Here is a 14,616-nt window from a genome sequence, read left to right on the forward strand (position 1 = left end):
CGTTTCTTTCTCCACCCGCCCACGGCGTTACGCGCATGCGTACCGCGGGGCGGCGGGGCGGCGTGCCGCCAGGAGTGAGACGGCGTGCCGGCGCAGGCGCAAAGCCGCGTGGGGTGGTCGCGCGGGAACCGCTGGGGAGGGGGTGGGGGGAGCGCTGTGAGGGATGGGGCGGTACTTCCGGCCCCTCACTTCCGGCCCCAGCGCTGCGGCGGTCGGTGTGGCAGCGCCGTTCGGGCCCGTTCCGCACCGCGCCCGCCCCTCCGCCCGCATGCAGCGCCGCGACGACCCCTCCGCCCGCATGGGCCGGGGTCCGGGGGGGCCCGGAGGCGCCCGCCAAGGGGGGCCCAATCAGCGGCGGTCGCCCCGAGGCGGGGGGGGCCGTGGGGCCGGGGCCCAGCAGCCGCAGCCGCTGCTGACCGGCGGAGCGGCCGCCGGCTCCTCGGGCGCGCAGGGCCCCGCCGCCGCCTCCCCTGCCCCGCTGCTGCCCGGGGGCGCCGGCAAGATGGAGCCCGAGAACAAATACCTGCCCGAGCTGATGGCTGAGAAGGACAGCCTGGACCCGTCCTTCACGCACGCCATGCAGCTCCTCAGCGCAGGTACCGCGCGGGGCTCGGCGGGGCGGGGCGGCCCGGCCCCGTTGCGGGGTGCCGAGGGCTGGGGTGGCTGTTTGTCGAACGGTGGGCTCGTGTTCGATGTGAGACACGGGGCGGGTGAGGCTCGGAGCTGAGGGTTCGTTTTAAAGCGGGACGTGGTGAGCCTGGCCGCTGTCAGCCCCGGGGATGAGGGGGTCCGCAGGGGGGGGGCGGTCCGAGCTGAGATTTCCATCAACCGCCGCTCGACGTCGGGACTGCGAGCTCTGATTTTCCACTCGGGTAATCCGTAGAGAGCTCGTTTCGTGCTGCTGCTGAACCTCAATAGGGAATGGAAATGGCAGTCTTTGTTCTGTGCCCGGAGCAGCCTTCTCCTTCCTCGTCGCCGCTGTCCAATCGCCTGCCGCCTCTCATTCCTCCCCATCTCCCCGTGCAGCTGCTGCTCCGCGCCGTGCGGGGTGGGCTCAGCTGCCTCCGATACCTGGCAATAAAATCAGAGCCTTCAGCATTTAACTCAGACTCTTCAGCAAACTGACCTTCTGTCTCGGGAAGGTTGTTTTTCCCAGATAAGCAGGACAGCTGCTAAAAGCAGAGTTTCAACATTCCACGAGCTGCGGGGAGGTACCCTGCTGGGGTTGAGAGTATGGGCAGCATGACAGGTTGGAGTACTAATTGGGAATGCAGTCAACAGCCGTGTTTTTTGTAAAAAGAAAAAGAAAAGTCTTGACAGAATGAGGGACCTGGCCTTTGTCACACCCAGCCTCTTGCCTGGATGGCATCTCCCAGTGGAACCCACGGCCACCACAGACCCCTTTCCAAGAATGCCACGTTAACACAGCGCATGCTCAACGTTAGGTTTTAAGTCACGTTGTGGTTATGTATCAATGTTTACGTGCCTAAAATATGTCAGATCTGTGTGCTGAAGCTGCTGGATGCGCGCTCAGAGGTGCCGTCCTCGCTGCACTACAGTGATGTCGGCTTGCTGACCTGCCCTGGGGTTGGCAACTTTCATTCCTGGATTTCGGTGACACCTGCAGACCCCGGAATCAGCTTAAAACAGGAACAGCTTAAAATATTGGCTGCCACTTTGAGCTTAATCTGCGTGCAGTGCCGAGCAGGTGGTGCCGGCACAGGGACACGGCAGACTGAAGCAGCACAGAGCTCCATGCTCTGCCGTCTGTCATTCCTCTCAGAAATGATTTTTTAAGGTCTTTATACTGCTGTATATTGCTGTAGTTGTCGCAGCACTCAGGGCTTTTTTCATTCCTCCTTTAATGTGGGAAATAATTCTTAAGAATTGCTGTCTCCTGTTATGCAAATAGCTGAGGTACATCATCATGGGTAACTTGGCATCACTTGTGGACACCTCCATCTAAATAAATCAGTTTTATAATCCGATTTGCCATCAATGGAATGTTTTTCATTAATAAAAGCATTTAGCCAGCTGATGCTCGCAGCTCTGTGGTAATGCTTTCCAGCGACACGAAACCCAAGGATGGAGGAGTGTGCTGATTCCCAAAGAGCAGCATTCTCAGCCCGCTGCGCACAGCTTTGTTTGCAGAGCAGTGTGACAAGGATTTATGAGTTTTTCTATTAATTTAAAATCTGCTACTGGTAAACTGCAGCTTTGTGAGGTGTCAGATTGGAGGAACGCCAGGTGCTTCCTGCTTGCTTTGGGTATTTTGAAAATTGGGGTTCTGGGGCCGCGTTCAGCAGCAAACCGAATTCAACCAGAGCAAGAAGCTGATGAAAGAGTTCCTGAAATAAAGCGCCTCAAAGCACAGCTTTGCACAGCTGGCCAACTGCTCCCCAACTCATCTGGAGTGCTCAGAATTTCTCCATTGCCGTGGCAGCCCATGAGGAAGTCATGTTGGAGGACTTGCTGTAGAGCTTGCTTGGGAACTTGGGCCAGTGATTGTAGTGCATCCGTGCAGCACACCTGAAGCACGGTGGTTTTCAGATTCACAAAAAGAGTGATTACTGAATGTCAGCCCCATTCCTCCTCCTCGTTTCAGGAGTGCAAGTTGCTTGTCCTGCCTCTTTCTGGAGGGAAACCACAGGGAGGTTTTTTGCATTGTAACTGAGGCTTCTTGTTTAAAATAGTGTCTAAAAGTAGCCTTAAAGTACCTTTGTAATTCTGGAGCTGTTCAGTGTTTCTGAAGAAAAATCAGCATTGTTTGGGATTGAGATGAAAGGCCGTACAGTGACGTAATGCTGATTCTGAAACAATGCACTGTGTGATACAACAGCACCGAAGTGGGTGGACTGTGGGATTCTGTTACACGGCACCCTGAACAGACGTTGCAAACTGGAATTCTTGCACCTTGGCATGAGGTTCCTCACTCCCACGGCTCAGGGTCTGCATGAGCTTCCTTTTCCATAGGAAGAAGGAAACCCCTTTTCTTGCTTCGATTTATGCTCTGCCTGCTGTGGGCACAGGGCTGGAGGTGCTGTGAGGCGCAGCCCTGCTTCCATGCGCTGGGGAGTCGGGCAGCATCCCGTGCCGTGTCAGCCAGGTGGAGGTGTTCTGCAAGTTCTTGCTTTAATCTGAGCTTAATCTCCGAGCTTCCTGTGCTACACAAGTGAGCCGCCTCTCCGCTCTGCTTGCACCTTAACCTGTAGCATCTTGAAGCCCTTCGTGCTCCCGGCAATGTGGGATGGTGAGGAGGGCAGAGCACAGATGGGCCGCAGGACCACCTTCAGAGAGGTTTTGCTAGGGAAGAGCCTGGGCTGAGATCAGGAGTGGCACTGTGGCTGCTGAGCCTCCTTCATGCAATGCAGCGGCGTCACCAAGCCCCCTTCACCTGCCCTGCAGGATTCCTTCTGAGACAAAGCAATCGCTGCCTCACATGAAGTCCAGGAAGCCGCTGCCATGTGTGCCGCCAGCCTGCTGACATTGCTGGTGGCAGGAAGGTTACCTGCTGCTGCGCCTTAAAGAATCAGCACTGAAGTGAGGCGTGCTTAATCCCTCAGGCGTTACTGCGCTCCTCCTGCATGTCAGTAAGCGGTTCAACAAACTGCTGCTGCTGTCAGCTCAGCCAGCGCTGCTTTGAGTTCGTAGCTCACGGGGCAGGAGGACGAGAGCAGTGGGACACGTCTCAGGTGATGCAGGGCTGCTCCTTCCTCACGCCTGTTTGAGGCTTGGGTTCCTTCTGTGCTGTGACGGAGACCGTGAGGCCACCTGCATTGACCCGAAGGAGCTTTGCGGGTTGCTTTTTGGGTCGGGGTTTTTTCTTCTCTCTGGTTTTGGGTTTCACTTGCAGAATTAGTGATGCTGGACCTGAGGCTTCTCTCAGCAAAGCTTTAACTGTTTGTTGCTCCCCCAGCCTCACTCCCAGGCGTTGCTGCTGTTGCATCAGGCAGATCAGGTTCTGCTGTGTGCTGTGGAGGCCCTTCTCTGCTTTTCAGAGGCTTATGTCTGATGGTGATGTTCTGGCAAGGCAGCCTAAGGGTGCTTTTCTTCTTGTGTGTGTGTTGAAAGTCCTTTTTGTTAATATGCAGAATACTCTTACAAATATTCTCACTGGTTTTGGAGAACCAAAGTGTTGGAGAGAGAATCCAACTGTGCTGTAGGATGTGAAGCTGTGCTTAACCAACGCTGAGCGCTCCTTGTGTGCCACGTCCCGATTCTCTGATGTGTTCTTACAGCTAACATTAACAGGCTGTGCGTAAAGCTGACCCAGGCATCTCCTTGGTCTGTTTTGTAGATTTGACAGAGCTCCAACTGCATTTGCATACTGTCCTCAGGAGATCATTTCTTTGCAAAGCAAAAATCAGCTCATCTTCCTCAAAGCCAGTTGTATCCCGTCTTTGTTTTTTTTAACTGAGGAGTCATGGTAACACTCTTGTAAGTGATCCAAAGAGCTGTTCCAAGTGAAAATTTGAAAAATTGGGCTTTTTTCATAATTATGCAATGTAATAGCCAAGTTATGTGGTTAGATCTCTGAACTAAATGTGTATATGTATGTATAGCCCCCATCCTTGGGGCTGCTGGAAGGTGCCAGGTGCCTCCATGCAGGCTGCACAACTGTAACCCGCTGTGCCTGTCTGGGTTTGGAGTCTGAGAGTGTTACTGGGAGGACAACGTGCCAAGCATCTGATGGCAGCCAGTCTTCATAAACACGGACGCTGAATGCAAAGCATATAGGTGGTGACATGGGCAGAAACGTGAGGCAGCGCGGCTGCTTCTGCAAGTCCCGGGAACTGAGCAGGCTGTCCTGCAGCTCTAATGCAGTTCTGTGTGGTCTTGGGAAAGTGTCTCTGCCCCCCTGAGATGTGAGCAGTTGTATCTGGAGCACGTTGGACTCAGAAGAGAGATTTACAGCTCCTGGGTTTGCTGGTGAAATGGCGAGCTTCAGCTTTAAGGAGGGGTCCTCACTCAGCATCCAAAGTAATCAGGGGGCAGGGCTGCACCGAGGAGCGCGTGGCGTTCTGTCAGCACTTGGGGTTAATGCTGATGCACCGACTGTAAATCTGGGGGCACCTGAGATCTCATTGTTGGCCATTAAATAAAACTCAGGCGTGACCAGAGAGCTTGGAGGAGAAAAAGCTTTGGCAGAGCACTGAGGGTTTGCCTCCCTGGAGGGCAGGTGTGTTACAGCAGGGATGGCTGGGAGCATGGAGGGTGGCTCTTGGTGTCCTGTGGGTCCCCTCCTGCGTTTCGCTGCAAGTTTAATTTCCAGCCAGACCAGAGGAGGTGTTGCTGCCTCCTAATTGATCTCCCTTAATGACCCGCTTCCAGGAGGTGATGAGGCCTTTCCTCAGACCCCCCAGGCTTCAGTTCGCCTCCACATCACTCAGCCCAGCCCCCACAGCTCCTAGCGTTCAATTAAAACTCAGAATCTTGCTGTGACAGTCAGCATTTGTGGTTACATTGGCTGAATCAGGTTGGGGCATCTCTAGGGCTCATGTGCCTGAGGCTCACAGCTTGAAGCCCTGAACTGCTGGTGATAAAGGTGCATCTCTGGCAGGAGAACTGTCAGTTCCAGAAGCCAGTCTGACTGCAGGCTGCCTCTGACAGAGTTCTGGTTATGAAGAATGTTGTCAACATTACTGGGATTCACAGTGTCGGTCCGTGCTGCTGCCACTACGTAAGTGACAGATTCAGAATAGTGCATCAGCTTCAAAAATCAGTCGAAGATTTGCCTGCTTTGCTGGTCTCTGCTGCACTGAGGTGGAGGGGTGCAGCCCGTGGGGCTCAGGGCTCTGCCTGGGAACTGCGCTCACATGGAGGCACAGCACAAGTGATGCATGGAGCTACTCCAGTTTCCTCCCCTGAGCGATGAGGTGACTGTAGGGCGTTCCCTGCTGCTCTCGTGTCCCCCTCATTGTCCTGGATTTGGCCTTCTGGAATCCTCAGGTGTGAAGGGAAGGAGAGGCGAGCTGGGCTGGCGTCCAGGCTGTCCTGTAAAGCAGAACCCATTTGTGCAAAGTAACCGGATCGATGTTGGTGTGCGGACAGAGGATGAGGGTGGTACGTCCTGTGCGCTTCCAACGCTGAAATGATGCTTGTTTGAGGAATATAAGCAGCCCTATTTTTATCTTGTTTAGAAATTGAAAAAATTCAGAAGGGTGAAACAACAAAGAAGGATGAGGAAGAGAACTACCTGGATTTATTTTCTCACAAGAATATGAAACTGAAAGAACGAGTTCTGATCCCTGTCAAACAGTACCCCAAGGTGAGGGCCAGAAAACAGCTTCCTGAATCTCTGTGATTTGCTTGTTTTCTATGGATGTTATGGCAGAATGTTGGAGATAGTGGCTGTCAGTGTGTCAGCAGGAGTTACACCAGGGTGCCGCTATCGCTGTGGAATTCTTCTGTGCAAGCTTGCAGGATCTCATTTCTAACATATTACATGCATTACATTTCTAGAATGTCTAGGGATAAAGCTAAACGGTGCTGCGTAGCTGTGATGTTTCTCTACAAGAATAGACTCATATGCAGAGCTCTGTGTTTTACAGTTAAGACCACACTTAACTCTTAAGACTGCCTGTAAATCTGCTAGAGAGTAGTAGTTAGAATTAAGCTCGTTTTCCGTGAGTTAATTTAGCTTGATTTGCTGGTGGAGCTTTTTAATTTGGAATTTAATTTTTCCTGTGTGTTTTTGGTCTAATTACTTTTGGTGTGACTAGATTTGTAATCCAGGTTAACATTAAGAGAAGTTTTCGTTAAGGTTGCAGAGTTTTGGGGCTAAATGTTTCTTTTTTATTTTCAGTTCAACTTTGTTGGAAAGATTTTGGGACCTCAAGGTAACACCATCAAGAGGCTTCAGGAAGAAACTGGTGCTAAGATCTCTGTGCTTGGGAAGGGTTCAATGCGAGATAAGGCAAAGGTAACGTCCCCCCCTTGGGACCATACACATACATGAATGCCTTTCAATCTGATGTGAGAAGCAGATGATCCCAAAGCTTTGTATAAATCAGCATTGGAAAGCGAAGGCAGTAGGAAGTCACCTTTGTGAAATTGCTGTGCTTGCTGGGAGCATTCTCAATTGAGCACGCTGTGATGGATGCTTTCCCCATAAGTGATACTTGCAGAAACCCGTCATCTTCTGATGTACTGCACCTCAGGTGTACAGATAGCTTATCTGGAAGGTGATGTACAAGGTCTTTAAAGCACGAACCAATTCTGCTGCTTGGTGAGAAGTCATTTGCTGAAGTAATACGTTTCCCCTTCAGAAAAACCCCAGCATTTCCCATTTCCAGCAGTCCCCTCTGAGGTCTGTAAATTCTCGTGCTTTACGGAACGCTCTGGAGCAGTGTGTTGCTGGTGATCCTTAGTGAATCACAGAGAGCCCGAAGGCTTCCTGGGCAGGAAAAAAATGGATTTTTTTTTATTTGCTTGCTCCTACAATTGAGCGAACAATCAATCAGCGGCGCTGTAACTTCATTCCGCTTTCACTTCAGCAGCCTGAGAAGTTTTTACGCTCCAGTTTATTTATAGCTTCTTAAAGCCAGCTGAATAATGCAGGTATCCAAGAGCAGAATTAGAGCACGAGCGTTTGAGATGTCAGACTTCACTTCCACTGTGAGAACACCTGAGGCAGTAGGGGTGTAGAACAGCAGAACATCGCTTCCGTGTGCTTAGTGGGAAAAGTTTCTGGCATCACTGCCTTCACACTGATATCACAGCCAGCTGGAAAGGCAGCTGTGAAAAGCTGGGGGTGTGGGCTTGCAGGTTGTGCTTGGGGCTTCTTGTAAAACTGCGTGCTCTGTGCATGGGATGTGAACGTGATCGATGTGATCAGACACAGCTAAAATGCCTTGCAAGCCTACTGAGGCTCGGGAAACAGGAAAAGAAAAGCAGTTTTGCTGCATCTTGTTCAGTTTTAGGACTCTCTGATACACTTTTTTTCAGGAGGAAGAGCTGCGTAAAGGGGGAGATCCTAAATATGCTCATCTAAATATGGATTTGCATGTCTTCATTGAAGTGTTTGGACCCCCTTGTGAAGCATATGCTCTGATGGCTCATGCCATGGAAGAAGTCAAGAAGTTCCTTGTCCCAGTATGTATACTGATGCTCTTTCCTTGTTTAAGGAGGTAGATGTGCAGTGTTCATCTCAAAGTGGTGCACAACAAACTTGGGATAGGTATTTCTTTCCAGTATTAGCTGTGGACACAGGGGGTGGAGAGCTTGTCCAGCTCCATATGTCAGTGTCAGCAGGTGAATAATGTCTGTGTCTGAATGTCTGAAGAGATTTCCATAGAATTGGTCAGGACAGAAGCTCTGTGCACAGAAGAGTTTGATGAAATGAGGGTGAGGAGGGTGGCTGCCCAGGAGCTTGGTGGTGGTGTGCTGGTGTTGTAGGCAGTTCTGAGACACAGCTGTTACACCAGTATTTCTGTGACCTCAAATTGGTGAGATGTGAAGGGACCTGTTTTTGCTACTGGGGCATTTACACAACTGACATTTCTTGTCCTTTTGGGGATTCCTGCTGGTGAAGTTTCTGAGACCTTCATGTTCAACTGGATGTTAGTCTTACATTATGTAGCATAACAAAGCTAGAGCATCGCCCCTAGAATTGCAGAATCTGGAGGAGTCTCACATACGTTATTGAAATGGAGGTATTGCTCACCAAACTGGGAAGAAAACAAATTGGGGATGAAGCACGCAGTGCTCCCGGCTTCTGGCTGGCCCAGCCTGTGATTCAGAGCCCTAGCAGGCAGAGAGCTGAGCGCAGCGCCGTGCTGCATGGAGCTCGGCTGAGATGGAGAGCTCAGATGTTCTGTCTGAAACAAAAAGGGCGGGTGGAATCCAAGAGCTGCAGGTAGTGGGGAAGTGTGGCAGAGCTTGTGGTGGCTGGGTGGTTTCCGTGAGTCTGACACAGAGAGATGACTGTGTGAAGAGCCTTTGAAGGAAAGAGGTCATCTTCAAGGAGACCCTCGGATGTACAGAACTCTGCCTCGCTAAGGCGAGCGTGCAGCCTTGCTATTTAAAGTGTCTGATCTATCGGTGCCTTCAAACAACGTGTTAAACTTGTGAAAACTGACAGAGCAGTCACTATGGAAGCCAGCAGCGCTGTGAAGACGCAGCTGGTAGGAGACTCCTTGCTTTGTGGAGTTGCCATGGCAGCATGAAGATCCCCCCTGTGCTCAGGGAGGGGGGGGCCAAGGCCCTCTGACGGCTCGCGGGGCTCAGGGGACTCGGCGCATTGCTGAAGCTGGATCCCCTGGGGCGATAGAAACGCACAAAGCACAGGCGTTCTGTGTTTGTGAGACTGCAGAAGGCAGCCTGCATTTGCACGCTGGTATTTACTCTTCTCCTGTTCCTTCAGCGTGTCAGGAGCACAGCAGTGTGCTGTTACCTTACGTGGGCTCGTTGCCACCTGCCTGCCTTTAAATAGAGGCGTAAGGTGCTTGAGGGGAGATATATCTTGCCTGACTTAACCTCTGAACTCTCCAACATTTGCAAATAAAACTTGCCAGTGTCCCTAGGGTGCTGAGTATCGGATGCCTCCAGAGCTCCCGCAGGCAGGTCCTCCTCCCAGGGACCATCTGCAGCACACGCACAGAGTACTGTGCTCTTCTCAGCTGCTTTGGAGTAAGCTGGCACTCGTGTGCTGCTGTCTGCTGAGAAGATCCCGGGAAAACCAACCAGCAGGCTTTCATTGAGCACCGTTGGGTCATTTTTATTCTAGCACGGTGGCTTATGGTACCCTGGAGCAGAGACTCTAGTTAGCTGCTCTTTGGAGCTGACTCTCTCCCCTCTTTAGGATATGATGGATGATATCTGTCAGGAGCAATTCTTGGAGCTCTCCTATCTGAACGGTGTACCAGAGCCAACTCGTGGCCGAGGAGGCCCTGTGCGGGGAAGGGGAGCAGCTCCACCACCGCCTCCACCTGTTCCAAGGTACCTTTCCCAAAAGCATGGACCTGGAAATGCTGCATCTTGCTCAGAGTGGTGCTGCGAGATCAGGTTAAGCTGCTTATTCTTGTACATCAGCTGTTGACTTTGACCTTGGCTTTTGGCCAAAGCTTTCTAGCCTTGTTTTGCAGGCTTGCTTTAGCAAGCTGACATCAAATATTCTGTATGTTTTGAGTTGCAGTAGTTATAGTTTTGCTCAATGGATGTTTTCTTTATTGTCTTTGCTGTCTGAAATCATTAGCATCACAAAATAGCCATTAAAAAAACGGAAAGGATAGCTAGAAAATTGTTTTTTAAAAAGAAAATCTGCCTGCAAAACCACGCGCAGATGTTTTGTGTTTGCTTCTACAACCTCCAGCAGAATACATATTTTCAGTTTAAACCGACCTTCCTTTGAAAGTCACAGGGGGGTGTTACTCTGTCACTGCTGTCAAGGCGTTGAGATAAATTGGTGTAACACTGTTGCTGTATTGCTTCCCGACATATTTCACAGGGGCAGCCTTCACTTCTGTCTGACCGTTCAGCCCAGCAATGTCCCCGCTCCCCTCAGCGGTGGTTTTACAGTGCTGAGGGGTGGCAGTCGCTGCTGGTCAGTGACAGGGCAGTAGGAAGGAGCTCTGAGAGGCGCCTCGGCTGACGTCCCGTGTTGGATTTATCCCTGTGCAGCGCATGATGCGCACTGTCCCCCATCCCAGAAGAGGCTTTTTTTTAAGTGATGCAATCTTAACAATTCATTCTTGACCAACAATCCGTAGCTTAACGAACGGTAACCGAATTTACTTGCCGAGCGCTTGCGTTGTCAGGTTGCAGCTCACAGCCGTTCTCCTCTCCTTGCAGGGGGCGCGGTGTTGGGCCTCCCCCTCCGCCGCCTCCTCCCCGGGGGGCCCTGGTGCGAGGAGCCCCGGTGCGGGGTGCCATTGCCAGGGGAGCAGCTGTAGCCCGTGGAGTTCCGCCCCCCCCAGCAGTCCGGGGAGCTCCTGCCCCCAGAGCGCGTGCGGCCGGCATCCAGCGGATACCGCTTCCTCCTCCTCCAGCACCAGAAACCTACGAGGAATACGTAAGGAGCCGCCTGCCGTCGGGTGTCATTCCTGGTGTCATTCCTGCTAGCTGGGCTCGTGTCAGTTATTGGACGCTGTGGATGTAAAGGCTGCACCGCGAGCGCTGCACCAAGCAGTGAGCAGTAGTGCAAACGCTGGTACGGTGCTGGGCGACCTGCGCTGCCTGCTTCCAAAGGAGCTGCTGGTGTCGTGAATAGCGTAAAGCTGAAATGGGCCCAGCAGCATTCTGGGGAGCTGTCACAAATAAGGCAACTTGAAAAATCCTGCTCTTCGTCCCAGTAAAACTTGTGATGTTTTTTTGTCTGTCTGTGAATCTGTGTATTGGGTATCGCAGTTACAGACTTCCCAGTGCGTGGGTTTGTACTGTAGACAAGCTGTAGCCTTGGACATGTAAGTCGCTTTCTAATCCACTCTTTGTAAAGATCAGTGTGGTTCATTCCTTGCACACAAGCAGTTTTTAGTTGCCCACTCATGTTTTCTGCTCAGTCCCTTCCCTGTGGCAGGCAGGGACTCATGAGCTGCTCCAAAAACTGCTGTAACCTGAATTCACTTCTGCTGCTACCTTTGGTCAGTCATTAACCTTCCATCTTTCCGTTGATGCCATTTGTGTCATCTGTTTCAGGGTTATGATGATGCATATGCAGACCAGAGCTATGAGGGCTATGAAGGCTACTACAGCCAGGGCCAAGGGTAAGTCTCCCACCGGTTACTGGGAAAATTATGCATGATCTTTTTTTCTTTTAAGAGAACAGAAACACTTATTTCTGCGTGTGAGCTGTAGGGAAAGTGCCCTCTTCTGCTACAATCCTGGAGTCCCTGGGAAATAACTTTTGGGAGTGTCCCAGTTCGAAGCAACGAACGCCCACCACAGCCACGAAGAGCAAAGATGCCCCGTATTGCTCAGGTGTTCGTGCAGGTTGTGTCAGCTCAGGAATGCCATTTCTGCACTGCGTGTAACCAGCATGATTACTCTTCCAGGGACACAGAATACTATGATTATGGACACGGGGAGGCACAGGAAACCTATGAAGCTTATGGTATGTCTGGGAATCCTGTTTTTTTGTAGGGAAGGGGCTGCACGTAGCTGGGAGTTGCCTGCACATAGCAGCTGTGTGTGGTTGGGAATTGCTTGTAGTCGGTCAGCTGTTCTCCAGTGCTGCTCCACACTGAGCAGAAACTTCTGACACTGAGGAGGACCTCAAATAGTTTTCATGGTAGAACTTCTTTACACATTACCCAGATCAGAGCAACTGAAGGCATTATGTGGTTTTTTTAGATTCTTATGTAGCTCGATTGTCTCAAAGGTGATGAAAAATTCCATTTTTAACTGTGGAAATATCTTTCCATTTCCTGGTAGCTTTAGAGTATTTTAAGAGCTATGGATTTCCACCCACAGCACTGCTTTTGCTGCAGTCTGGTTTCATGAATTATATTTTGTTGAGCTGCGTGAATGCGTAGCTCCATCTGCTTCCTTATCTCCAAACCCTTCCAGCTGACTGCACTACACGTTGGCTTTAAAAATGGTTTTAAATGTCATATTAAGGCCTGTTCCTTGACTAGCTGGGAAAATGTTCTTCGCTATGACTTGCAGGTAGTCTGTGAAGTTTGGCTAATGTGCATTACCTGAGGCCATCAACTTAGGCTAGACTGAGGAGTGTGGGAGGCCAATTTAAGCACAGCGATGTAAATCACAGACTGTCGAAAGCCATAGGCCTTCTATCTGAGGTGCAGGCAATAAAGGATTAGGTGCGTTGTTTTTTAAGCTAGTTCAGATATCTGAGCTTATGAGTGGCATCTGCATATGGCGAGAAGAAGGGCTCGTTTTCCTTTCTCTGTAAGCAGCAAAAGGCTCACAGTGAGCTGCTCAGTGGTGTGGAAATACACAGGATGGAAGGCAGTGCCTGCAGCAAAGCTTCCATCAGTCGCCTGAGGCTGTGAGCAAACTGAGCCAGCGATGGTAATGACCATCAGTCTTTGCACAGAGAGGCTTCTGGTGTTCTCAGAAGCAGGGAATCCCTCCGCCCTGCTGTTGCTGGGAGCTGTGAGCAAAGCCAGACCTGCCTCTGGGTGTGCCCTGGGCGTGAGCTGTGAGAAGGGCAAATTCAGGTGCTTATCAGGGCTGCTTTTCCAGTCTGAGGTGGGTGTGAATAGACAGCTGCTGTCAGCAGCGCTGGGTATCTCCGTGCCTCTGTGCAGAATGGCTCTGGGATGGCTTGGGTTGCTGCCTGTGTCAGTCGTGCAGCACAAAGAGGCTTTTGTGCCTCCTGCTTGGTAGGAGAGCGGTGTTGTCTGGGGTCTGAAGGCCAAAACGCTCGTTGCACACTTGGCATGAAGTTGCCACAGTTAATCTGTTTATCCACAGTAATTTCCTTTGGTCTCTGCTTTCATGAAAACAAAATCAGAAGAATAAATTGTCGAGCCAGGCTGGAGACTTGTGAGAATCAGAGCATGTTCCATGGCAGCAGGAATAGTGGCCGGCTGGCCTCGGGGTCCAGGAGGTTGCTTTGCTGAAGTGGGGACTGCAGAGAACAGCAGGCACAGCAGTATGGGTGCTGCAAGCACCGAACGGAAAGCTGAGCTCAGTTGTTTGGGGCGTGAAGCAGCTCAGGAACAGCGGGGTGCAAACTCTGTTTGCTTCAGAGGCAGTTGTGCACGGCAGCAGTTTGTGGCTGCCCTGCCTGTGTGTTGTCCCGGCGGTGCTGGTGCAGTGCTGGAATGCAGGTCTGCAGCCCAGCAGATGCTGCACGGCTGCAAATGGCCCCTGGTGTGGATGTGTTGGGGCACAGGAGCGGCCCGGCCTGGTGCTCCGTGAGGAGGAACGCGACCTGCAGCCGTGTTGGGCCTGGAGGTCGGCGCTGATGGCTGAGGCTGCGATGTGGGCCTGCGTGGGGCTGGCTGCCACGGCCGCCTTGAGAGCTGGCTGCAGCGCTGCTGAAATTACTCATCAAAGGCACTGGGTTTGTCCAAGCCTGGGCTGAGCGGGGAATCCCGGCCAGCAGCTTTTCCCAAGGCCAGCGACGTTCTGCAGAGATTCCTGTAGCACTGGGGGCGAGGGCTGCAGCACAGCGGCCTGTCGGGGCCGCGCCGGGCCCTGAGCGCGCTGCTCGCTGCCGGCGCTGATCTGTCGCTCTCTCTTCCGCAGGCCAAGATGACTGGAACGGCACCAGGCCCTCCCTGAAGGCCCCCCCAGCCCGGCCGGTGAAGGGCGCCTACAGGGAGCACCCATACGGACGTTACTAAAAACAAAATGAGGGAAAAATAGCAGTTATGAGCAAACAGTTGTTACTGATTCTTGTATCTCCCAGGATTCCTGTTGCTTTGCCCACACCAGACAAGTAATTGTCTAACTGTTTTTCTTCGTGGCCCTTTTTCTCCCACTCCATCCTCACCCTGCATTCTGGCTTCTGTACGTAGTATTTTAAAATGAGTTAAATAGACGTAGAGCACCAATTTTAATTTTTTTTTTTTGAGTGTGTAGATGGCTTTTCTTTCTTTGTTGTTTAGATAAATAAAACTGTACCTTTTTCATAAAAGAAAAACAGTTTAAAATGTTAGTTTCAAAAGTGACATGCTTGCTTAGCAGATATGAAACTAAGGTTTTGTT

At 51.5% G+C, this 14,616-nt stretch overlaps 1 protein-coding gene across 2 annotated transcripts; it reads left to right on the forward strand.

Moving 5' to 3' along the window:
- Window positions 1-268: 268 nt before the first annotated feature.
- Window positions 269-14,252, forward strand: KHDRBS1 (KH RNA binding domain containing, signal transduction associated 1; the record flags this gene model as incomplete). Of its 2 annotated transcripts, none has more annotated exons than XM_079545937.1 (9): window positions 269-596; window positions 6,141-6,268; window positions 6,806-6,922; window positions 7,948-8,094; window positions 9,803-10,005; window positions 10,792-11,011; window positions 11,635-11,702; window positions 11,991-12,049; window positions 14,155-14,252. In XM_079545937.1, the coding sequence occupies 9 exons, from the start codon at window positions 269-271 to the stop codon at window positions 14,250-14,252; spliced, it is 1,368 nt and encodes a 455-aa protein (XP_079402063.1). The 2 variants fall into 2 exon arrangements, with proteins under 2 accessions (XP_079402063.1, XP_079402064.1); XM_079545938.1 differs by having other exon boundaries at window positions 9,803-9,939.
- Between the last annotated feature and the right edge of the window lie 364 nt (window positions 14,253-14,616).

Source organism: Tetrao urogallus (genome assembly GCF_951394365.1).
Source record: "Tetrao urogallus genome assembly, chromosome: 23".
In the NCBI taxonomy this organism is placed as follows: domain Eukaryota; kingdom Metazoa; phylum Chordata; class Aves; order Galliformes; family Phasianidae; genus Tetrao; species Tetrao urogallus.